At 31.5% G+C, this 23,345-nt stretch overlaps 4 protein-coding genes across 5 annotated transcripts; 3 read left to right on the top strand and 1 right to left on the bottom strand.

The window, feature by feature from the left end:
* The first annotated feature begins 148 nt into the window (after nucleotides 1–148).
* Nucleotides 149–8,567, top strand: LOC145760140 (phosphoenolpyruvate carboxykinase, cytosolic [GTP]-like). 2 transcript variants are annotated; one of them, XM_082574016.1, is made up of 13 exons: nucleotides 149–254; nucleotides 3,594–3,720; nucleotides 3,912–4,051; nucleotides 4,156–4,340; nucleotides 4,590–4,793; nucleotides 5,013–5,200; nucleotides 5,430–5,543; nucleotides 5,695–5,848; nucleotides 5,932–6,042; nucleotides 6,118–6,255; nucleotides 6,346–6,441; nucleotides 6,549–6,688; nucleotides 7,311–8,567. In XM_082574016.1, exons 1-13 carry the CDS (start codon nucleotides 220–222, stop codon nucleotides 7,638–7,640), a joined length of 1,962 nt encoding a protein of 653 aa, XP_082430142.1. In that variant the 5' UTR covers nucleotides 149–219; the 3' UTR covers nucleotides 7,641–8,567. The 2 variants fall into 2 exon arrangements, with proteins under 2 accessions (XP_082430142.1, XP_082430143.1); XM_082574017.1 differs by lacking the exon at nucleotides 149–254 and adding an exon at nucleotides 2,541–2,643.
* Nucleotides 8,221–10,757, bottom strand: LOC145760141 (galactosylceramide sulfotransferase-like). Its single transcript, XM_082574018.1, has 4 exons — nucleotides 10,551–10,757; nucleotides 10,268–10,436; nucleotides 9,743–10,171; nucleotides 8,221–9,346 (listed from the first exon to the last, which is right to left on the bottom strand). The coding sequence occupies exons 2-4, from the start codon at nucleotides 10,408–10,410 to the stop codon at nucleotides 8,713–8,715; spliced, it is 1,206 nt and encodes a 401-aa protein (XP_082430144.1). The 5' UTR covers nucleotides 10,411–10,436; nucleotides 10,551–10,757; the 3' UTR covers nucleotides 8,221–8,712.
* A 96-nt stretch (nucleotides 10,758–10,853) lies between these two features.
* Nucleotides 10,854–12,410, top strand: LOC145759258 (ribosome production factor 1-like). The gene is made up of 2 exons (XM_082573035.1): nucleotides 10,854–10,953; nucleotides 11,093–12,410. Exon 2 carries the CDS (start codon nucleotides 11,110–11,112, stop codon nucleotides 12,289–12,291), a length of 1,182 nt encoding a protein of 393 aa, XP_082429161.1. The 5' UTR covers nucleotides 10,854–10,953; nucleotides 11,093–11,109; the 3' UTR covers nucleotides 12,292–12,410.
* Nucleotides 12,411–12,679: 269 nt separating this feature from the next.
* On the top strand, nucleotides 12,680–21,707 carry LOC145759204 (ATP-dependent translocase ABCB1-like). Its single transcript, XM_082572972.1, has 27 exons — nucleotides 12,680–12,773; nucleotides 12,979–13,111; nucleotides 13,258–13,336; nucleotides 13,621–13,790; nucleotides 13,930–14,061; nucleotides 14,265–14,369; nucleotides 14,555–14,726; nucleotides 14,795–14,919; nucleotides 15,028–15,241; nucleotides 15,558–15,740; nucleotides 15,802–15,918; nucleotides 16,258–16,470; nucleotides 16,531–16,711; nucleotides 16,801–17,010; nucleotides 17,154–17,345; nucleotides 17,697–17,875; nucleotides 17,957–18,167; nucleotides 18,471–18,620; nucleotides 18,863–18,968; nucleotides 19,138–19,278; nucleotides 19,426–19,582; nucleotides 19,920–20,117; nucleotides 20,375–20,487; nucleotides 20,572–20,665; nucleotides 20,737–20,883; nucleotides 21,106–21,275; nucleotides 21,421–21,707. The coding sequence occupies exons 2-27, from the start codon at nucleotides 12,990–12,992 to the stop codon at nucleotides 21,440–21,442; spliced, it is 3,903 nt and encodes a 1,300-aa protein (XP_082429098.1). The 5' UTR covers nucleotides 12,680–12,773; nucleotides 12,979–12,989; the 3' UTR covers nucleotides 21,443–21,707.
* Nucleotides 21,708–23,345: the final 1,638 nt, after the last annotated feature.

Genomic DNA, 23,345 nt, shown 5'->3' with positions numbered 1-23,345 from the left:
ATAGCAAATCCTGTTTTAAAATTTTGAGTTTATAAGTGGTTAAGGCGTGCTGTAGAAGGAATGCTATTAAATATAAGTGGTTTAATTGCTGTAAGATAACTTCTTACTTGAATCCAGGATTAAAATGAAATTAATCTTTATTTTTTTCAGAAATTTTAACGAACTGGTATAGGATATTAATTAGGTTTTTGGAATTTGAATGAAAATACTACAGTTACCATGGCGCCACTCACCAAATTACTACTGTTAAGATTGTAAGTAAACGCTTATTTCATTTATGTAACATTTTAAATTTTATATAAAATCATTTTTAGTCGTTTGGAAAAAAGTTTAAATTGTGATTAGTTAAATTTTGATAACTAAATCAAAATAGCATACTGTTTGTGAGTAATAGTCTGTCCGGAAACAATATGTTTTGTTTTAAAAAAGGAAATAACTTTATTAATTTATTACTGGTTGATTTATATTCATGTTTTGTAGTTTAAATGACTTTTATTAACCCCACGAAGTTATTATTGTACAATTATAAACCCATGTGATTAAAAAGAACAAGGGTACTGCACGCCGTTTTAATCGGTTTATTATTTATTTATGTAAAAAAATATAATTTACGAACCGACATATATTCTAAAGGTATTAAACTTTAAGATTTTAAGTTTTTTTGAAAGTAATATTACGTGACCATTATAATGTCAGCATATCGTACAACGCTTTACAAATATGACCTTTCCATTGTAAGTTAGCCGGCCGGTTTGAAATATTGCGAAATATATGTGTACCAAGCGTAAACGCACGCCTTTTCAACAAGCCAATCAGATGCGGCTTTTACGTGCGTTATAGATGGTATTGAATGGCGCTTTTGTCTCCTCCCCTTTTTCCCGGCTTTTCTCTGTATACTAGTTCCGTGTAAAATGACGATTGAAAATCGAAAAGTTTTTGAAAGTTATTGTATAAGGGATTTAAATTGTAATACGTTTTGTCAACTGTGGCAGTAAATGTCGTAAAAATGTTTAAAAACTTTTATTTGGCTAAGCAAATATGGGTTTAAACTTTTGTAACACTATGAAAAAACTACGTTTATTTTAACAAAGAAAAACGCAATACATACAGTACCTACCGTATGTCGTAATTAAAATTGCGAAATATCTCTTTATTTTCGCCGATTCAGCCTTGCCCGAAAACAATAAGGCCACGTGACCATCACACCACCACCACTACATATAATCCATGTTTAACAAAATTTCGTAAACTTGTTTTGCAACCATTTGGAATTTGAGATTACGTAGGGCAGAGTGTAGGGTACAAGGACCACGTCCACCTGCTAGAACGTTCCTTAATACCGTAAACAAATTTTGCAATCAAAAACAAAAAATATATAAATTAAAAAAAAAATTTCGTTATTATTTTATACTTTAAAGTTTTTTTTTAATAATTATGCAAAAAATATTCGCAAAAAATATTTTTACAAATTAATTTGACATTTAATTTTAAAATCAATTTATACTGTATATATTAAGTATTGTGACGTATTTATTGCACCGTGACGTAGTTTCCGGTGGAGTTATAACTTTACGTTCGTTGCGCAATAAAGTTTAGAAATAGAAAAACGTTTTAAGGGTTTGAGATTTTTTTGCTATTAACGATTTTGCTCTTTCACGATAACTAATGTTATATTCTATGCCATATTTAAATGACTGTTGCGACAGATATATTAAAACACTTACAAGAATATTATAATGGGTTATTAAAATTTATTTCTGTAGGTAAATTAAATTTATATGAGAATCCAAATTCTTGTCCTATTTTTTAAAACCATCTATATTGTAAAAACGTAATGTAAATAAAGTTAATAAAGTCAGCCTGTATGATACAGCATTTTATATTTTCAATGCCTATATTTTACTTATGGCAAATTTAAACTTTATATATTTATAAGATGAAAAATAAAATCTAATTTCGGCTTCCTAAATTGTTCGTATGATTCATCAATTTGCTTCGTGTCGGGCGAGCCCACTTATTTCAGCCAATCAGAGGCGAACAAGGCTTGACAGAGTGGGTTAGACAAAGGCGTCGCCATTTTTAGCCAATAAGAAATCAGTGGCGAAATTTTTTTGTTATTTTTCCGGATTTTCGAGAAAAATTTAGAATGTCAAATTTTGTACACGTCGACACTGGGTATCAATTACTCTAAAATGCGGAAATACACCTTTTTTAAAAATTCATTCGCCTGTAAAAAAGTTACGCAATCTGTATATTTCTTAACCAGACTACAAGGGTATCTTTACTGTTAATTTAATGTTTTTTTGGCTATTCTTTATGCAAATTAACCCTTTGTTTTTTTACTACTGTTTACACACTGCCCAATACAAATATTTGTTATTACCTCTTGTAATAACCCCGTTTGTTGTACGTGCTAATATCTTCTATGCTGACGTCACGCAATACCACGTGACTCCGAGTTGTGACTAATTTTAAAAAATCTGTGCTGACGTCAGGAAAAGTATAAAAAGCCTAAGCATGTAACTGAAAGTATCAGAATTTTTGCGAGTAAAAATTTTAAGATTAAATTTTGTTTAAATTTTTTGAGACGTTTTTTTTTTAATTTGTAAAGTTCGAAGAGGTTAACAATATGGGAGAAATAATGTGAGTTTGATTAAAGTTTTATGTTTAAATTTATTTAAACAGATATTATATATATAGTGAATTAAAAAAAATAAATAAAATTTGAATTATATATATATATTCAATAGTAATTCATACATCAAAAAAATTCGATTTTTAAATTTTTTGTTCTAAAATTTATTTTTCTTTATAGGTTAAATCCTATTTATTTTTAGTTTGTTTTTTTAAATTAAACTGTAATAGCTTTCGAAAGTAAAATTCGACTACTTCATTAAAATACGTAAACGCTTTTAGATAAGCTACGCGACTTACTAAAGCATAACATTAAAAATATATGCCACACAAATAGTATTGATAAGGATACAAAATATATTTTGTGTTTTAAAAATAATACAGATCATTAGCCCGACTAACAACCAAATTATGTTCTATTCTCGTATGGGAAATGACGTCACAATTAATATTTTATTTTCTGCCAAGTCACAATTACCTAAAAAACGACAGACTTTATGTAAATTTTTGTTTAAAAATAGTCTTTTGTCCCTTAGAAAAATGGGAATCTTTAAAGTTTAAATTTATTGTGGTTAAATAAATTCCGTTTTTGTTGTTACGTTATTTGAGTGACGTCACGTTTCTTGATTTTTTACGTGCTTCCTATATGCGTTTACCGATGACTATTATAAGTATTCGTGTGTTAGTTTAATCAGCTGTTTGTTTTGATTGTGATTAACTGACTAATTAATTTATGGAAAAAATCATGCTCTGATTTGTTCCTTAATTTTACAAATCAAGTGACCTACGATGTTTACAGACGTAAATAAAACGTTTTTTACTCCGCTTTGCGCTTTGCTGCGGCGGGAATCGAAGCCAGGGCCTTAGGTGGTGATATTCTGTAGAAACTAACCCAAGAACTCGAAGTCTAAAATATTTTCCAATAAATTTATTTTCATTTTTTTCTTGTTTTTTTTCAGGCCAAGTTCGTTACTTCTTCAGCGTGTTGGTCCGAAAGCAGCAGCCACCTTTAGTGTGAATCATCAGCAGAAGAGATCACTGAAGGTTGTACATGGGGACATCAACAAATTACCATCACATATCAAGGTAAGTGACCCAAAATTTAAAAAACTGGTTTGTTTAAGTTTTACTTTATATTTTCGTCCATCAAAAAAATTTTTTTTAATAGATTTAACCTTGATATTAAAAGGTCACTTAACATTTTATATGTAAACTTCTCTTTCTTTATGCTTAATTTATTCGATTTTTGGTTTTAGTTTAAAACTTCTTTTTTACAGAGTTATATAGAAGAGAAAGAAAAATTATGTCAGCCCGATGCCGTTCATATTTGTGATGGAAGTGAAGAGGAAAGTAAAGAGTTGTTGAGACTGATGCAGGAAGACGGAGAAATTAAACCTTTACCTAAATATGAAAACTGGTAAGACAAGAATAAATATATTTTTATCCATCCAATAAAAAATAATTTAAATTTTTTAAAAAATTTTTTAATTAAAAAAAAATTAAAAATATTTTTTTCCATAGTTGGTATGCTCGAACTGATCCCAAAGATGTTGCTCGAGTTGAGAGTAAGACCGTCATTGTCACTGAGAACGAGAGAGACACGATCCCAAAACCGAAAGAAGGGGTAAAAGGTCTTTTGGGTCACTGGATGGCACCAGATAAACTTGAAGTTGCTTTGGCCGAGAGATTTCCAGGCTGCATGAAAGGTAAAATTTGTTTATTTTTGAATAAAAAAAATTTTAAGACAATATGAGGTCCTGGATTCAATTACCAACTAAGGTTGAGGGTTCAATTATATTATAAGGTCCTGGGTCCATTTATTTAGTTCAGGGTGGGACTCAATAGGCTGGGTCGGGGTTACAAAAGTTACCCTTTTGTTTGGGCTATAAAACCGACCATTTTAAATCGAGGATAAATATATCTAAAAAAACCTAAACTTATATAATATATTACAGGTCGAACCATGTATGTTATTCCTTATTGTATGGGTCCACTTGGAGGCTCGATCTCAAAATATGGGGTCCAATTAACAGACTCAAGATATGTGGTATCTAGCATGAGAATAATGACAAGAATAAGCTCGAGTATTTTTGATTTAATTGGTAATGATATGTACGTCAAGTGTCTGCATTCTGTTGGTTGCCCGAAGCCTCTTAAACGTAAGCAAAACTTAAATTAAGATAATTACAGGTTGGGCCAACTGAAATTATATGTAATAAAGTTAAAATCAACTAAAAAGGTAGTTTTTGTTGCGTTTATATTTTATTTTTTTACTTTTTTATGTTCTGTTGAAGGTATTCGCTCTAACATGCAGCCATTTAAAAATATATATATCTATAATTTAACTTTTATTTTTACATAATTATTTTTCTCTTTAGATCCTCTTGTCAGCAACTGGCCTTGTGACCCAGAGCGTGTTCTAGTCACCCACATACCTGCAAAGAATGAGATCATATCTTATGGAAGTGGGTACGGAGGTAATTCAATTCTGGGTAAAAAATGTTTTGCTCTGAGGATTGGATCAACGATTGCAGAGAGAGAAGGATGGTTGGCAGAACATATGCTCGTAAGTTTTTTGTTGTTTTTTATCCTCAATGTACGAAGGTTAATTTGCAGGCTACACATGGGGTAACTATTTTAACCCAAACCCAGTCTAAAGTTTACTTTCGAACTTTGCAGCCTAAAAATGGGGTCCATTTTTACCCCACCCAGTCTTAAGCTGCCTTTGCCCCTTAGGAATGGATCATCTTAATTTTTCAACAATTTATTATTAAATCTGATTTGTATTTAACCAGATTTTGGGTATCACAAATCCAGAGGGGGAAAAGAAATATATCGCGGCTGCCTTCCCAAGCGCTTGTGGAAAAACCAATCTAGCGATGATGGAACCTACTTTACCTGGCTGGAAGGTAAATTAATGCTTTTTTTTAAAAATTATTATCCATTATTATCGCAAATTTTGATAGTATTAACTACATTACTTTCTGATCAATCTACAGAAAAAATATCAAAAGTCGAGAATTTTTTTAAATTTTTCAAAGTTATTTATTTTTTTTCAAGGTTGAATGTGTTGGGGATGACATTGCTTGGATGAAATTTGACGAATCTGGAAAATTAAGGGCAATCAATCCCGAGAACGGATTCTTCGGTGTAGCACCCGGTACCTCAGATAAAACAAATCCCAATGCAATGAAGGCATGCAACTCTAACACAAGTAAGAAAAAGATATTGAATTTTCTGACAACTTTTTTGGGAAAAAACATGTCAAAGATTGTGTTAAAAATTCCTTTTTTTTAGTATTCACAAATGTCGGGGAAACCTCGGATGGTGGGGTTTATTGGGAGGGTATGGATGACCCCCCAAAAGATGTCAAGGTCACGTCATGGCTCAACGAACCTTGGACTTTAGGTAACCAATCAAAAAAACTCTTAAAATTTAATTTTTTATTGATTTTATTTTTTTAAATTTGATTTTTATTTTTAGATTCAAAGAAACCTGCTGCTCATCCAAACTCCAGATTCTGTGCTCCAGCAAGTCAGTGTCCTACGATCGATCCTGATTGGGAGAAGCATGATGGAGTTCCAATTGATGCTATCATCTTCGGGGGAAGAAGACCTAAAGGTAGAACCCCCTTTTCACATTATTTTTTGGATCTTTTTTTAAGGTTATTGTCTATCTGGTATTTAAAATTTTTTTGTTAATATTTCATAGGGGTCCCTCTAGTGTATGAATCATTTAACTGGCAACATGGTGTTTTTATCGGAGCCGCTATGAGGTCAGAATCTACTGCGGCTGCTGAGCATAAAGGTACATTAGGTTAAAAATATTAAACCATTTTTATGTTATTAATAAATCTGTATTGCAAAATACAACCATTGTTGCAGCATGCATTTATTATAGTTCTTGATTTTCAGGAAAGTCAATTATGCATGATCCATTTGCCATGAGACCCTTCTTCGGTTACAACTTTGGAAAATATTTATCACATTGGCTTAGTGTTAATAAGGAAGGAAGGGATATGCCAAAAATATTTCACGTTAATTGGTTCAGAAAGGTAGATATAGATTTAATTTATTTTTAGCCAGTTTGTTTCTTAATCTTGTCTTTTGCTATGCTATGCAGGGAACGAAATAACGGGTCGCTATTCGCTAAAAGCGAATCGTTTTTTAAAATTAGCGAATCGTTTTTTAAAATTGGCGAATCGTTTTTTACAAATATATTAGAAATAGCAAATCAAGCAAAAAAGGTTCAGGCAGTGATAAAACTCTCGTGTATATTTTCACGATCTATTTTACACCGGTTTCACACTAATTTTCCATGTTTTGGCAATGCGTAAATTTCGCTCCCGAGATCGTTCAGTTGTTGCGCAATTTTTTAAATGCATAACACAGCCTTAAAAGAATTAAAAATGTCTCGTTTTTTGTGCGAAATATTCTTCACGATTGTTTAACAATACGTTACATTTTAAAAATGCCACGCAACGCGTCAAGTTTTACAAAAAAACGAAGATTATGACTTGAACCTAATAATTGCTCTAAAAATGCAACCTAATTTTTAGCGAATTGTTTTTTAAACGTTAATTCGTACCCTGCTATGTCATATTAAAAAAATTGATGTGTCATTGCACAAAATATTTTGCAAAATTTTTAATTTAAAATAATTTATTTTCACTAAAGAGTGATCAAGGCAAATTTATGTGGCCCGGATTCGGCGAAAACTCTCGCGTCCTCGAGTGGATTTTTAACCGAACAAATACACCACAAGGTGACCTCAGCGGTGCCTCGGAATCGGCCATCGGATACCTCCCTTCCAAGGATAGCATCAACTTAAAGGGATTGGAAAATGAGAATGTTGATATGGAGGGACTGTTTACATTGCCCAAGGATTTCTGGCAGGATGAAACCAAAGCCATTCGAAAATATTTCGACGATCAAGTCAACGTCGATTTACCAGATAAAGTAGCACAAGAATTAAACGCCCTTGAAGAAAGAGTGAATAAAATGTAATTCTGTTTATTTGTCGTTCGTTCTTTCTTTGTCTGTCCAAAATAGAGTGGCCCAAGTTTTAGTTGGGTCTTTGTTTAATAAAGCATTTATTTTCAAGTGTAAGTTCCCAAGTTTCAAATTGTAATCTAACCTAGGTTTATACACAGCCAAACGTCACCAATCCAACGCATGACAAAAGTCATTTTTCTGTGTTATTGTATTGTTAAGTACATTTAGATATCGTCTAGGCAATTGTAGCGTATAGTTAAATTTCTGTGCATTGTACTATTGTTGTTTATCAAAAAACACTTTAGTTAAAACTTTTCATCGACCCTTCTATGCAGCTATTATTTTAAGGTATAGAACGGGCTGTGGTCATTTTTTTCCATTAAGGGTATGTTTTATGTTCGAAATGACATAGACTACCTCAACAGCAGTACCAAACTTTTTTACTTCTTACATTTTACATAAAATATATCAATTAAAAAAAGCAATTTTTTAGAAAAATGGAAACTTAATCTTAAATATTTTTTTCACTCACTTAAGTTTGTTTTTCCATTTTTTTTGTATTATTACTAAAGCTTGTTATTTATTGAAATTATTTATTATCATTTTGTCGTTTGTCTTTTATTTCGAAATTGACTTCCTTTTGGTTCGTTATACCAATAACTCATATTAACAAATAATAAAAATTCACAATTCGAAAAAAATATAAAATGTATGTACTTGTACTTCTAGAAGTTTGTGTAATAATACGATATAACACTGCAATTTTTGACACAGGGCGACATAAGTTTCTACATATATCTTTGCAACACCTATTATGTACGATATAGTTGAACAGCATAAGTACGGCAATTAAAAGCATTAAGTTAATAAAGGTAAAATATAAAATGATTTTTTGTACATATGAAAAAGCAAGTGGCAAGTAATAAAGTGTGGTACAGTTTAATTTCTACTAAAATGTTATACATTTGATTAAAAAAAATTTTTGTTTTTTACAGTAAGTGCTATTCTGTATAATGACAAATAGTGTGTTATAGGTTTTCATGTGTTGAAAGGTTTAAAAAAGATGTTTTGTTATTAAAAAATATTAGTTTATCAAATTGGGTAGACTTTCTTTTTTAAGCAAATACTGAAACCAGTGAACCTCAGTTTTAATAATATTATGACAAGTCCGATTTCTTTTTGCACTTTCCTTTAGGTTATACCCAGTCATACTTACCCCATGGGGTTGGTAGACCTTGTTTTTGGGGTCTTTGACGTCGGATCTTGACACAGCCCCACCCTCTAAACAGTTTTCGACCATCGCGTCACTTATTTTGTTAAGTTTTTTGACATCCAACTCCATTTTTTCTATTCCGTACAATTTTACCTTTTTCCAAAATGTTGAGTTGAATACCTCGTACATTACACTGTCGGCTTTATTCCAGTTTGTTATTTTGCTTTTCAATAACGGCGTTATATTTTCGATCAGGCTTTTTTCTCTGGCGTTAACTCTCAGATAAGCGACATCTTCAAATTTCCAGCACATTAAGTTTTTTAGGAGCACCAAAGACATCTCGAAATATTCGGATATCAAAACTAGGTCGAATGTGGACTCAAGCTCTGAGACGGATTCTTCAATGTAGTCGACATTGTCGTTAGTGTTATCATAACCTAGATCATACATCAATGGATTTTTTGCAAACCACCAGAAAGGACCATCGAGAGGACCTCTAAAATACCTGTAAGTATATTTCCCATTATCATCTTATGCATTACTTCTTAACAGGCAGCGTGGTGTAGTGGTAAGAACACTTGCTACACTACACATGAGGTCGTGGGTTCAATCCCCACTGATCTCATGCTGTAGCACCCTTGAGTAAGGCGCTATAAACGGTATAAACTCCTGCTGAGCCAGCACTTAATCATCAGCATAATTACCGGGCAATTATGATCTATAATATCCCAAACTGCCACAGGCAACTCAAGACTGGGTCGGAGTAACTTATGTTACTCTATGTTTGAGTCGCGACTTTCCCACATCGAGGATAAAGATATATACAAAAAAAACAAAAAAAAACAATAATTTTTAAATTAAAATTCTTACATTATTATAAAACAAAAAAAAAAATTTTTACTCATTGGTGTTATCTAGAAACTTTCGAAACCCTCTTTCGTTATGTGGCAGCCTTGAGAAAGACCTACAATCTTCATGCAGATAGTCAAACATGGATTCGAATAGAGATCCTGGTTCTCTTAGTATAGTGACAAAGACAGTGTCATTCGGCATTACAGCTTTTACTTCCTTAATGTTAAATCTCATATGGTGACATATCACATTAATTTCTCGCTTAAAATCGCGCACCATTTGTCGATTAAATGTTTTCCCTTGTTGATAAAAAAACCTGGGTCCTGAAAGCTTTGAAAGGCCAATGTGCAAATTGTGAAAATCTGAATATCGCAGGAGAACATTTTGTACCGTGGAGCCAGCTGTTTTATGAGTCTTCATAAAAAATATGTTTCTTTTTGGAATGCAGTCTTCTGAACCTAAACCCGGTTGAAACGTTCTAGAAAAAAAATTTATTACAATCTAATATCAAGTATTGCCATATTATAGTAAAAATTTAGCAACATGTATCGAATATTATTTAATGCCGGTTTACCTTTTTAAATTTTCAACAGAAACCAATTTTCTGCTGCTATAATTGTTTGAGGTATACATTGAACCCCTCCAGAAGAAGCCCGTCCATATTCCACAGATAAAAATACACAACAGAAAATACAACAATTGCTTGGACACCTTCATTGTACAGAATGACAGCACCTGCTTTCCTATGGTAAAAATATTCTCTTGTCAGTAACTTGTTAGTACTTTTCTTTCTAACGTGAGTTGCCTAACGAATTTTGGACTTATCTCTTAGTTACACAAACCATACCAATACTTACCTTAAACTTTTAATTAAGCGTTTTGTTAAGAATACAAGGAAAAGTACTACAGGTACAGCTACTTATGTAAACAAATGTTTACATTTACGAACAGCTGATCGCGATAATTACGTTGTTATAAAACTAATTGTAACAGCTAAACGCGTGGAAATTGTTTAATTTTAATAAATTATTTAGCTTACAAGCCTACAAATACACGCCAACAGTTTTAATATAAAACAAACTACAAAATTAGTTAAATGGAATCATTGGCTAATACAATACAAATTTTAATGGAAACCCTGCTCCAGAAGACACGTGTTAATTTTTTTGTGGCTGTTAATGTAAACGCTTATGTAAGGCGTGTAAATACTGTGCTCAGTTGCGCGTTACCTACGTTTTAACATATTAGTTGTATTATAATGTAAGTAACTTTAAAGAATTAAAGTAAAACAATGTTTAAAAATCTTTAAAAGCTTAAATACCTGCGTGAAATAATCTTTAAAATACTTTTGGATTTTGTCAGTTTGTGTAGATATTGAAAACCATTCTTTAATTTACAGATTTATCCAGTTTTATTATGTCAGAAGAAATTGAAGGTGATACAAATAAAGAAGAAGAGCTTGAAGATGAAAATCTCCAGGAAGATGATGAAGAGGAGAAAAGTAATTATGAAGAAGGGGATCAAAGCTTGATCTCGGAAACAGAGGATGATCAGAGAAGTTTAACCTCTGATTTTGACCAGCACAGTATCTGTTCCGAGCAGTTTAGCATTTGTTCTGGAGGAATCTTCAGCGACATGGCATCCGTGTTGTCAACAGGTTCCGAAAACCAAAATCCCGATTCATTATTGATGCCAAAACCAGAGAGAAACATTTCTGAGATTCGAAACCGACAAAAAAGGACGGCTGCTTACATAAAACAAAGAAAAGAGCAACGGAAGGAGAAGATCAAGCTCCGGAAACAAAGACAGAAGTTGAGGGAGAAACTTGGCAAAGATGCTCCTCCCATCCAGCCACAAAAGACTCTGGACAACATGAGAGAAAAAGAAGACACGATGGTGTTTCCGGATGACAAAGAGGTCCTCCTTGATGAAGATACAGATGAGATGCAGGATTACTTTAAAAGAAAGACATTGCCTAAAATTTTATTGACAACATCTGATCGGCCTCGATCTAGAACAACTCGTTTTTTAAAAGAGCTTTCTGAAAGTTTGCCTAACTCATTTGTGTATTACAGAAGGGCTTTAGACCTAAAGAAAGTAATCCCGCAGTGCATGGATAAAGGTTTTACTGACATCATGATCATAAATGAAGATCGTAAGGCACCTAATGCACTCTTACTGTGTCATTTACCGGATGGGCCAACTGCACATTTTAAGCTTTCAAATGTTAAAGTGAGAAAAGAAATTCGTAACAGTACAACTCCCACTGAACACCAACCTGAAGTTATTCTTAATAATTTCTCAACTCGACTTGGTCACTCTGTAGGTCGAATGATTGCAGCTCTTTATCCACATGACCCCCACTTTAAAGGCCGCCAAGTCGCAACTTTCCACAACCAGCGAGACTTTATTTTTTTCAGACATCATCGGTATATTTTTCGCAACGAAAAGCGAGTGGGTCTGCAAGAGATAGGACCCAGGTTTACCTTAAAGTTGCGCTCATTACAAAAGGGACTTTTTGACTCAAAGTTTGGGGAATATGAATGGATTCACAAAAGACATGAAATGGACACCAGTAGAAAGAAGTTTCATTTATAAACTGTATTTACTTTTAATCAAAATAAACTATTTCGCTCTTCCTTATCTCATTTTTTAAAATGCTTAATTATCGTAATGAACGAAATCCTTAGGTAATAAAAAATAAGATTGATTTGGTATATTTTTGTGTTGTTCTTAGAAGTAGCTTAAAGAACTTTATAATGTTTACCTTTTAGTAAAACCGTATGGGTAGTTAAATTCAAGGTAATAAAACATTTTTGGACCTATTTTAACAAGACTATTTGTTATAATTGTCAATAGAAGTTACATTAAAGTTTCCTTGGAGATCTTTTTTTTTTAATTTATATTTGCCAACTTTTTGAGGATAACTTTAGTTAAATATTGACAATTACGACTTTTGTTTGTTTTGAAACGACAGTCTTAACAACAAGAATTGCCCGCGAAGGTCAATTGTTTTCCGACAATTGCAGCGTAATTTTAATTGTTTTATAACAAGGTCTAACAAAGAAACTGCCGACGATGTAAGTACATTGTTTCCTTTTAAATCTAACTTGTTTAACGTTGCTTTATTTAGAAACAGATAGAGATCTGGTGTTATTTGCTATTAAATTTTGTTTACTGATTATATTTACTGTAAAGATGTCTCCGTTTCAGAGTTTATTTGTCGGCACGTTCGTAAAAAATTGCTTAAATTAATTTAAATATACCTGCATTTTTTTATGTCAGATAATTAAATAATGGAAGAAGAAGGAACCGAACTTTTGCACGAGAATAAAGTGTATACAGATAAGAAAAGGGAAGCTCAAGATCAGGAGCATAAATCAGAACAACATACTACGAATGAAGATGCAAACGTCAGGTATAACAAATAATTGAAAAATACATTATTATTTGCATTTACCTTTTTATAAAAGTAAGTAAAATAGTGTGTATGATCAGATGATGCAATTCCCTACTTAGAATTATTGTATATATATATATATATATATTATTTTGTATTATTAGTTTAACTAAGAGCTTGGACAATCAAAAAAATATTGACAACTCTTCTGCAAAAGTGCCGGAAGTCTCCTACAGAATTTTAGTAAGTTTTTCTTTCAATAAACTTTTTGTTACTTATAAAGGTTTAATAATGACGAATATAATTTTGTGCATGTACTAATTTTTAAATAAATCTATAAAAAAAATTAATTGAAATCTAAATCAATCTTTAGTAGAAGCCTGTAGCAATAACAAAATAGCATTTTAATAAAACAAGACACGTACCATTGATTTCTTTAGCAAAACCTTGGGTTTCTACTAAAGATTTAATATAATGCATCAATAATTTGTGGTGATAGCTCATCATTATTTAACTCTCATATACAGTTTCGATATGCAACTACCTTAGATTGGTGTTTAATGGTGGTTGGCACAATAACCAGTCTACTAGCTGGTTGTAGTGTTCCCCTGTTGTTTGTGTTGTTCGGAGATCTAACAACTAAATTTGCAAACTTTGGCCTCTTTCAGAATTGTTTACTATGTGCTTTAATGGCAGGGTAAGTGTGTAATCTATAAATTTATCATCTACAATTTTTTTTTTCGAACAAGTTTTGTTTAATTAAATCTGTTGCTATGAATTACCTGATTTTTGATTTTTAAATTTTAAAAAAGTTTCAAATTTTTTCGGTCATTTAGGTTAGATGAGGATGTCATTAACGACTTTGAAAAATCGAGTATTGAGATTTGCATTTACTTCGTGATAATCGGACTTCTTGTTTTTATTTTTTGCTCGATTTTTGTTGCATGTTGGTCACTTGTTGCTGTCAGGTAGTAGAGTTTTGTCTATCTACATATTTTTTGAACTTGCCTAAAAAGTTTTGTTAATACAATCTTACTTAAAAGATTCTATGATAGAGAATCATTGAGAATCAAACCAAGGACCAAATTTGGTGATACTATCTGTTTGTTACCAATTTGCAACCCTATCAGTACATTTTGTATAATTTGTTGATAACCTTTTTTGTTTACAGGCAAGCTACTCAAATTCGTCAGCATTACTTTGAGTCGATTTTAAGACAAGATATTTCGTTTCATGATCTTACCCCAGCCAGTCACCTGAACTCATGTTTTAAAGAGTAAGTTAAAATAAATATATAAATTCATGTTGTAGCATCTTAATGTATGATGTTAAGTCTACTTTTTTTTAATCATGGAATGTCATCAAATTAATGAAATATTAATGGCAACTAACGCAAATGTTTAGGTTGTAAAGCCAACCTTTTCACATAACACGGTTGCTAAATAAAATCTAATTTTTTAGACACATGAAAAAGATTGAAGAAGGTATGGGCGATAAAATAGGAATATCAATCCAGTACTTCAGCGTACTTGTTGGTAGTTTAATCGTTGCATTTATTTATACTTGGAAGATAACTTTAGTTAATCTGGCTATTGCTCCATTTCTTGGGATCGTCTTTAGTTGTGTACTAAAGGTTAGTAGTGTTGCATTAGTTATTGTTTAAAGTTATTACGAAAAAAAAATTTAATTATTTTGGTTTAGGTCCATAGTAATTATGCTGAAACCGAGTTAAAAGCCTATGGAAGAGCGGGTGCCATTGCTGAACAAGCCTTTTTAGCAATTAGAACAATTACTGCTTTCAGCTGCCAGAACAAAGAAGTAGAAAGGTTAGAAATAGTATAAAAAAATTAAAAAGATATGTTTCCGTTTATCAATTTCTACTATAAAACTATAATTAATAAATTTTGTAGTAAAAACTCTTTTTTTCCAATTAGATATAGCAAGCACTTGAGTGAAGCAAGAAAAGTTGGCATGAAAAAAAGCTGGCTCGGCGGGCTAAGTATTGGTTTCCAGAGATTACTGGTTTTTGGAATGTATGGCATTTCGTTCTGGTATGGTTCAATATTGGTTATCGATTATGAAATTGACGTTGGGGATTTTATTACTGCGTTTTTTTCTGTCATCTTTGCCTCATTTGCACTGGGAACGGTAAGTGATTTAAGTGAAGATTTTTAGAGTTTTATGTAATTTGTGCTAGTTTCTTCAGATTACTTGTACTTTACAGTTTTTATTAGAACCCTTGTACTTTGCTGTTTAAGCTAATTCTCTTTTGTACCTTGCAGTACTGACTAATTCTTTCCCGTATCTTACTGGCCTAACTAATTTCCCTTTTTTGTATTTTACAGTCCTCTTAAATTCTCTCTCTCATACCTCCTAAAATTTTTAAGATCTTTATGATATACAAGTGATCTGTTTCTTTAATTATGTTTTGCATTAAAGTAACTGTAAGAACTTTGTTTTTTAGATTTCAAAGAACCTGGAGTTCTTTAGTGCAGCCACCACCGCAGCCAGTCAAGTTTTTAAAATAATCGACACAGAGTCAAAAATTGATGTGTTTGATAATAAGGGTAAAAAACCTGATCTAAAATCGACATCAATTGAAATAAAAGATTTGTCATTCAATTACCCTTCTAGACCAGAAGTAGAGGTAAGTGCTAAACTAACATAAAATGTTTTCTTTTTCTTAAAGTTTTCTTTTTGGTGTTTAGGTTTTAAGCAATCTAAGTTTAAATGTGAACCCAGGAGAAAAAGTAGCAATCGTTGGTCAAAGTGGAAGTGGAAAGAGTACAATTGTTCAACTTCTTCAAAGGTTTTATGACCCAAAGGTATGTTATATCTCAATATATTGGAGCTTAGTAGATTATAAATATGTATGTCGAATTTATATACCTATAAATTAACATAAACTGCTGTTTGTTGTGCGCCAATAAAAAACTGCAGCTTATTAGGTAAATTAAAATCCTGACCGTACAGCTATCGACTAGCGTTAATAATTATTTTATAAGTTAGTCTTGTTTAAAGCATTTAACTAATTGATACTTTGATATAGAAGCAGTAGGAATTAAACCCAAGGTCTTAGTTAAAGATAAACAATAGTTTTGACTGTTGCATCACAGCATTTACAGTATTTAAAATCTTTTTTTTAATTCTGTTTTTTTCTTTAGAATGGGCAAATTCTCTTTAACGGTCATGACATCAAGACGATAAATGTCCAATACCTGAGGCAACATATTGGAGTAGTGAGTCAGGAGCCAGTCTTGTTTAATATAACTATTGGTGAAAATATAAAATGGGGAGGTGATAATATATCTTATGAACAAGTGGTCAATGCAGCTAAGCAAGCGAATGCATACGACTTTATCATGGACTTACCTAAGGTAAAGCATTTAATTTTTTATTATTTATTATTTTTTTACCAATTTTGATTTTTAAAATAGAAATTTGAGACTTTGGTTGGCGATAGAGGGGTACAAATCAGCGGCGGGCAAAAACAGAGGATTGCAATCGCAAGAGCTATTGTTCGAAATCCGAGCATTTTACTTTTGGACGAAGCAACTTCAGCGCTGGATAGGAAAAGTGAACAAATTGTGCAAAATGCCATTGACAAAGCATCAAAAGGTGGACAATTTGTAGATTACAACATGGGATCTAAAGTTTGATCCCCACTGCCGCCAAATTTTATTTTAATATTTTTTTACTATTTTAAGGTTTGACAACTATAGTGATCGCTCATAGATTATCGACAATTCAAGATGCTGACAAAATTATTGTCTTGAGTAATGGACAAGTTGTTGAACAAGGCAATCATAACGACTTGATTAACATTGAAAATGGAGTTTACAGAAATCTTATTAATGCACAAAGTAGTGATATAAAGGAATACTCTGATGAGAAACTAGAAGTGTATGATGCTATGGGTAAAAAAATTTTTTTTTTTGTAAATAAGTTTTTCAATAAAAAGAAATTGGTTTTAAAGTGAGTTTTGTTAAAAAAAGAATGTTTCATATTTTATGGTATACAACTGCCATGGTTTCTTCTAACTTATAAGCATTTTTTCTAGAAAATTTGGAGTTACCAGAAATCAAAATCTCGCTATCCAAGTCGAAGCCAAGTTTTTTGTCCAAACTTCTGTCAAACAAAGACGACTCAAACACTTTGGTTCAAAATTCTGGTAATGATAATGATAAGAAAAAGGACGATACAGTTTGGAGGATTTTTCAAATGAATAAGCCTGAGTGGATATATCTTGCTGGTGTGTTAATGTTAACATATTTATTTCAATTAATTTTATTTAAAATTGGTTTAAACTTTTAGTTAATTTAAGATGGCGAATTTCACAGGCTAAATATAGGGTAACTCTTATATTCTTACATAGGTCTTAAGTTGATTTTGCTAGTATTAGGGTAATAGGTTTAATTAAATGCTCTTTCGTTGTAGTATAGTAAAGTAAGATGATTCTTTTGCATGTTATTAATATACCAGCTAACTTATAACTAGGTAGTGGTAACAGATTGTGACTAACTTATTGACTGTCCGTTAAATCAAGGATAAATAAATACTAATTACAAAAACGTTTTTTTGATGATGTATTTTTCTTTTTTAGTTGGTGTGTTTTTCTCTGTTATTGCCGGATCAGCCGACCCTGTTCTTGGTTACCTATTTGGAAGTGCATTATCACTATTTGCAGAAGATGATGCTGATCTACAAAGCAAACAAGCGACCGAATATAGTTTAATCATGTTTTTCCTGGGTTGTCTCACTTTTATTTCATACATAATTAAGGTAGTAGAAAAAATAATTTAACCTCGAAAAAAATTTTAATTTAAAAAAATTTATTTTTTTTCATCTTTTTTTTACTTTTAGGAAGTGATGTTCGGAAAATCAGGAACACAATTAACTGTTAGGATTCGCAGAGGAGCTTTCCGCTCGATCCTCCGTCAAGATATTTCTTATTTTGACAAGCCCGATAATAATGCAAGTGCTCTTGCTTTCAGACTATCTACAGATGCTGTTAAAGTGCAGGGCTGCACTGGGTCAAGGTTGTCGCTTATTTTTCAAAACTTTGGTGCATTAGGTAAGCAAATAATAATAGAGATTTAAGAGGTGTTTGATATGCAAAAAACACCTTACCTATATAGTGGTCAACATATTTAAAAAAAAAATGTATTTCAATGTGAGAACGCTGCAATTGAACTTAAATTGGCTAAAGTTATTACCATTTATAAGCTTTTTGATTAAGTACACAATTAACTATAAAGGGTGGGTTTCAAACCCAGAAATTCAGGTGATGGAATTTTGTGTCGCCAGTCTCATTATTTTTTTTTTTACAATTCATCAAAAAAACAAAAATTTAAAAATAACTTTTTTTGCATTTCAGGTGCTGCAATTATTATCTCATTTATGCTAAGCTGGCAATTGAGTTTGTTAATGTTGGGTTTAGTTCCTTTCATGTTACTGGGTGGGATTGTGGATATGTGGTTAATTACTGGTCAGGATAAAGTGGTCAAGGAACAATATGAAGACGCTGGTATATAATAGCACATGTTGTGTAAAAGAGTAAATGTTAAATGGCATATTATTTTTTTCAAATTTTTAGTTTGAATATTAAATTTTTTGTGATTTGTTCAATTTTTGAAAAACTTAATTTACAAAGTAATTATAGATAAAATTTATAATACTTTTGGTTCTAAATTATTTATTTGAAAATGTTTTAACAATTATTTATTTTTGTATGTTGTGATTTAATGCTTTACCACTATTCCTTTATAGCCAAAATATCTTCTCAGGGAATAGACAACATAAGATTGGTGGCATCATCAACTAAAGAAAACTATTTGTTGAAAAAATATAAGAAATCTCTTGCAGAAACTGAGAGGTAATCATTGTACTGTCACTTATTGTCAAAGGTTTAATTTATAAATAGAGCTAATGTCAAATTAAAAATTAGCGAAAATTACCCAATGCCAGGGTAGCAAAAATTACCCCATGTTTACACTGCAAATTTAAAGTAAGAATATAGTTAAGAAATTATAAAAAATTTTTAGAACATCAAACAGAAAAAATGTGATCAAAAGTTTGGCTTATGGTTATTCCCAACTTACACCCAATCTTGTGCTTGCTGCTGTGTTCAGATTAGCAGTTTACCTTTTATTAAATGAAGGTCTTGAGTTTGAATCTGTATTCTCGTAAGTTTATTATTATTAAAAACAATTTGCTGAATATAGGGGTTAATGTAATAATTTTAAATTTATATTTTAACCAAAATTTTTCATTCATATTTTTTGAAAATTGGTTAGTTTCTACCTAGGCATATTTACTTAACATTTTTTTAGGGTGTTTTTGGCCATGTTTTTTGGAGCAGTATGTGCTGGACAGAACAGCATGTTTATTCCAGATTTTGCCGAAGCCAAGACCTCCGCACAGAGAATATTAAAACTTCTGGACACTGTTCCAGAAATAGATGTTTGGAGTGATAAAGGAAAAAATCCTGTAAGTTCCAAGGACTTTGCTTTATAATTTCTTGTAGTAAAAAGGAGGCCACTGTCTAAATTTTGGTAACTTTTGATTTGCTGACCTAAACTTGAGTTACCTTTGCCAGTTTTGAGTATTATTGACTTGGTGACATTGTTTGATTGTTAATTAAGCTGTGGATAGGTTATCTGATTGGTAAAAAAATCCCCGACAGCACTTTACTATATGAGTTTATGGTGGCTGGAAAAAAATAAAAACTTTGTTGCTTTGCTCTTTTATAAATATATTTGCATTCGTAGTAACAGCAGGAGACTACTTTTTTGCCTTTTTTTAATTTGTAACTTTGATTTTTTAGTCTCATTGCACCGGAGTCATTGATTTCAATTCTGTCCATTTCACTTATCCAAATAGACCAGAAGTGGAAGTGTTACAAGGTTGTAACTTAACTGTTTCCAAAGGTCAAACTCTAGCCCTGGTTGGCCATTCTGGATGTGGAAAATCGACTTGCGTCAATTTAATTGAGAGATTTTATGATTGCAATAAAGGACAATTGGTAAGAACAGTATAGTTATTTAAAAAAGTTAAATTAGGTTTTGTATAGTTGTTATATGGTTATAACTGTACGGTTCTATGGTTGGTAATATTAAAAATTGGTGTTTAAAAAATGGTGCTTTTGTGTGGTTGTATGTTTGATAATGTTAGAAATTGGTGTTTTTATGGGTTTATTTTTGGTAATACTAAAAAAATAGTGTTTAAAAATGGTGTTTGTGTGGTTTTATATTTGGTAATTTTAACAAATTGTGTTTTTAGTTGATAGATGGTGTTAATGTGACAGACTTAAATGTGAAATGGTTGCGACTTCAACTTGGTCTGGTGTCCCAAGAACCAGTTTTATTTGACCAAACAATAAAGGAGAACATCATGTAAGTTTAAACAAATCATTTTATTACTAAAAATATTTTTTTAATTTATTTGAAATAAGTTTTAGTTTTTTTTTATTTATAAAGGTTGGGAGACTGTGAAAGAGATATTAGCGATCGGGAGATAACAGAAGCTGCAAAATTAGCAAATATTCATGATTTTATCGAATCTTTGCCAGAGGTAAAAATATATATTTGTTAAGTCTTTAAGTAAGAAGGTCGACGATTTTACTGTGAAGTTTATTTTTTTAGAAATATGAAACTAGGATAGGCGGGCAAGAGAGTCAACTTTCTGGTGGACAAAAACAGAGAATTGCAATTGCCCGGGCTTTGATTAGGAAACCTAAAATTTTACTTCTTGATGAAGCTACTTCTGCCCTGGATACAGAAAGTGAAAAGGTATTTGGATTTTTTAAGTGTAGTGTACCTAATTTTGAAGTTATTAATAAGGTAATATACCTGGTCAGTTTTAATTAATACTTGCAATTGCAGTGCTAAATAGAGCCCACACAGCAAAAGTAATCAACTATTTTGGCTCTAAAGTTGGCCAACTTAGGAAAAAAAATGATAAGAAAATTTATTGTTTCAAACGTTTTGTAAAGTAATTGTATATTTTTGTAGGTGGTACAGGCTGCATTGGATAATGCAATGCAGGACAGAACCTGTATTGTAATTGCCCACCGCCTTTCAACTTTAAGGAATTGTGATAATATTGCTGTAATAGAGAATGGTCAAATTGTTGAAAATGGGTCACACAACAGTCTGGTCGACCTAAAAGGCTCTTACTATAGGTAAGAAGATATAGTTTTAATATTTATTTATTCTTAATGTAAGAAGGCAAACGTTAAGGCTTAAGTTCATAGTAATTTTTCTACCCCCTACTCTTACTTATACTAATTTGTGACATAAATGCTTATTAACTATTTCTATTTTTAGGTTAATAAATGGGGAAATGTAAATCAATTTCTGTTGATGATGGTTCTAATTCTTCAAAAAAATAGTGTTAATTTTATGGGTGTTACTTTTTGATGTTTTATATTTTTTCTTCAAGTCCGATTTCTGTAAGATGTAGTCAGCCATATTTTTGTATCAGGTATTTTTTTAACAGTATAGTGGTTCTTCCTAGCAATGTTGTTTTTATTTTTTAATAATCGAATACTAACTAACTATGAAATATTGTGCTTAACTCGTTGTGTTTTTTTTGTAAAAAAAACTTACTATATGTAAAATATATATGTTTAACTTTTTACGTTTGACTAATGGACTTGGTTCTTCTTATTAGGTTCGACAACCAAAAACCGGCAGCATGGTGTAGTGGTAAAAACACTTGCTGCATCACACATGAGGGCATGGGTTCAATCCCCACTGATCTCATGCTGTAGCGGCCTTGAGTAAGGCGCTATAAACGGTACGAAATTCTGCTGAGCCAGCACTTAATCAGCAGCATAATGTTACTCTATGTATAAGTCGCGCATTTAATTTTCCCACATCGAGGATAAAGATATATAAGAAAAAAAAAATTATGAATACATTGCTGATTTTTTTAAACAGCAAAGTAAAGGACATATCATACAGAGAACTATATTAACTACTAGGTTAAATTTGAAAGGCTTATTAGCTAGTATATAAAACCTCTAAAAGCAATTTAGATTTGCCCTGTTAAGGTAGTAAAACTATGTTTTGGTTGTAGAGTAGAGTTCCCATATTGAGGATAACTAAAAATAATTTGATTAACAAGAGTTGTGACTTTGTAATTTATATGTCACAATCTTAACTTAACAACATTTCCACGCGGGCTTTTTTATTTTCGTGATGAATAACACTAAATTAGATTAAAAATAACTTTATTAGGTTGATAAAACTGTAAGGTATTAAGTTCCAATTCTGTTAAAAGATAAATATGGCGGACAAGGGCAACCTGCCTTCTTTATTTCAGCAAATTTTACAATCCGAAGAAAACGCCGAAAACCGACACGCGCAAATTACTCAAATAAACGCTGATATTATCGCCGGAGAATGTGAAATCAATTCCATTAAAATTGCAATTGACCAATTACAAAATACTGTTTTAGTAAATGAAAAAGAAAAGTTTTTTAAAGAGCAATGCGAGACGGAAGTTGCGTCGCATAAGTTGCAAAGTTTAAAAGCGCAAGAAAAAAACATGGAGGAGACGATTAAAAAACTTTCTGAGGAAAATAAAAGTAAAAAAGAAAAGGAGGAGCAAAAAAATGTAGAATTTTTAAAAGAAATGCAGGATTTTTCTAACAAATATGACCCATGCAGTAAAAATTCTGATTTCAGAAAATCAGAAAGATTAAAAAAATTGGAATCCTTAAAACTCGACTTAATCGAGTCTGAGGCAAATTTAAGTAAGGCTATGGATCAGCAAAACTCACTTAAAAGTTCAATTAAAACTCAAAAAAGTTTAGAACAAGATATATCAAAGTTACAAAAAGATATTATCGAGACAGATTCAGAATTTGAAAGCTACCGAAAAAGGGTTCAAGAGGTCAAAGAAAATGTAGAAAGCTCTTATCATACTACTTCTAACGATCCAGAGTTTATAAAATTACAAAAAGAATTGAGTATTTATGATTGCAGGTTAGCAGAAGAGAATATTCATTGCCTTAAAGCCGAACTACAAAAGTTGAAAAGGGAGGAATGGCAACATCAACCAACAACTGACTCCCACAGAAAAATGCATTAAATCAATTAAATTAAAAAATATTTATTTAAATATTTGTAATTTTTTAATTATTTTTAACCTGGTTTTTATTTCTTGTTTTTTTTATGTTTAGGTCTTTATTAAATTTTTGTAAAGTTGTGATAATTATAAAGTATGGAAGATAAGAGCAGGATAT

Source organism: Corella eumyota, chromosome 7 (genome assembly GCF_963082875.1).
Source record: "Corella eumyota chromosome 7, kaCorEumy4.1, whole genome shotgun sequence".
NCBI classification, from domain to species: domain Eukaryota; kingdom Metazoa; phylum Chordata; class Ascidiacea; order Phlebobranchia; family Corellidae; genus Corella; species Corella eumyota.
The sequence above is the reverse complement of the archived record's forward strand: the minus strand, read 5'-3'. Positions and strand labels throughout refer to the sequence as shown.

What these genes read in the sequence shown, in the direction of transcription:
- LOC145759258 (XM_082573035.1), top strand. Translation starts at nt 11,110, where the DNA reads ATGTCAGAAGAAATTGAAGGTGATACAAATAAAGAAGAAGAGCTTGAA.
- LOC145760140 (XM_082574016.1), top strand. Translation starts at nt 220, where the DNA reads ATGGCGCCACTCACCAAATTACTACTGTTAAGATT. An exon ending in CTACTTTACCTGGCTGGAAG is followed by an intron (nt 5,544 to 5,694) that starts GTAAATTAATGC and finishes TTTTTTTTCAAG; the next exon opens with GTTGAATGTGTTGGGGATGA. An exon ending in ACGTTAATTGGTTCAGAAAG is followed by an intron (nt 6,689 to 7,310) that starts GTAGATATAGAT and finishes TTTTCACTAAAG; the next exon opens with AGTGATCAAGGCAAATTTAT.
- LOC145759204 (XM_082572972.1), top strand. Translation starts at nt 12,990, where the DNA reads ATGGAAGAAGAAGGAACCGAACTTTTGCACGAGAATAAAGTGTATACA. An exon ending in GAGTTTGAATCTGTATTCTC is followed by an intron (nt 19,279 to 19,425) that starts GTAAGTTTATTA and finishes ACATTTTTTTAG; the next exon opens with GGTGTTTTTGGCCATGTTTT. An exon ending in ACAATAAAGGAGAACATCAT is followed by an intron (nt 20,488 to 20,571) that starts GTAAGTTTAAAC and finishes TTATTTATAAAG; the next exon opens with GTTGGGAGACTGTGAAAGAG.
- LOC145760141 (XM_082574018.1), bottom strand. Translation starts at nt 10,410, where the DNA reads ATGAAGGTGTCCAAGCAATTGTTGTATTTTCTGTTGTGTATTTTTATC. An exon ending in TCTGTTGAAAATTTAAAAAG is followed by an intron (nt 10,172 to 10,267) that starts GTAAACCGGCAT and finishes TTTTTTTTCTAG; the next exon opens with AACGTTTCAACCGGGTTTAG. An exon ending in TTTCTAGATAACACCAATGA is followed by an intron (nt 9,347 to 9,742) that starts GTAAAAATTTTT and finishes ATATACTTACAG; the next exon opens with GTATTTTAGAGGTCCTCTCG.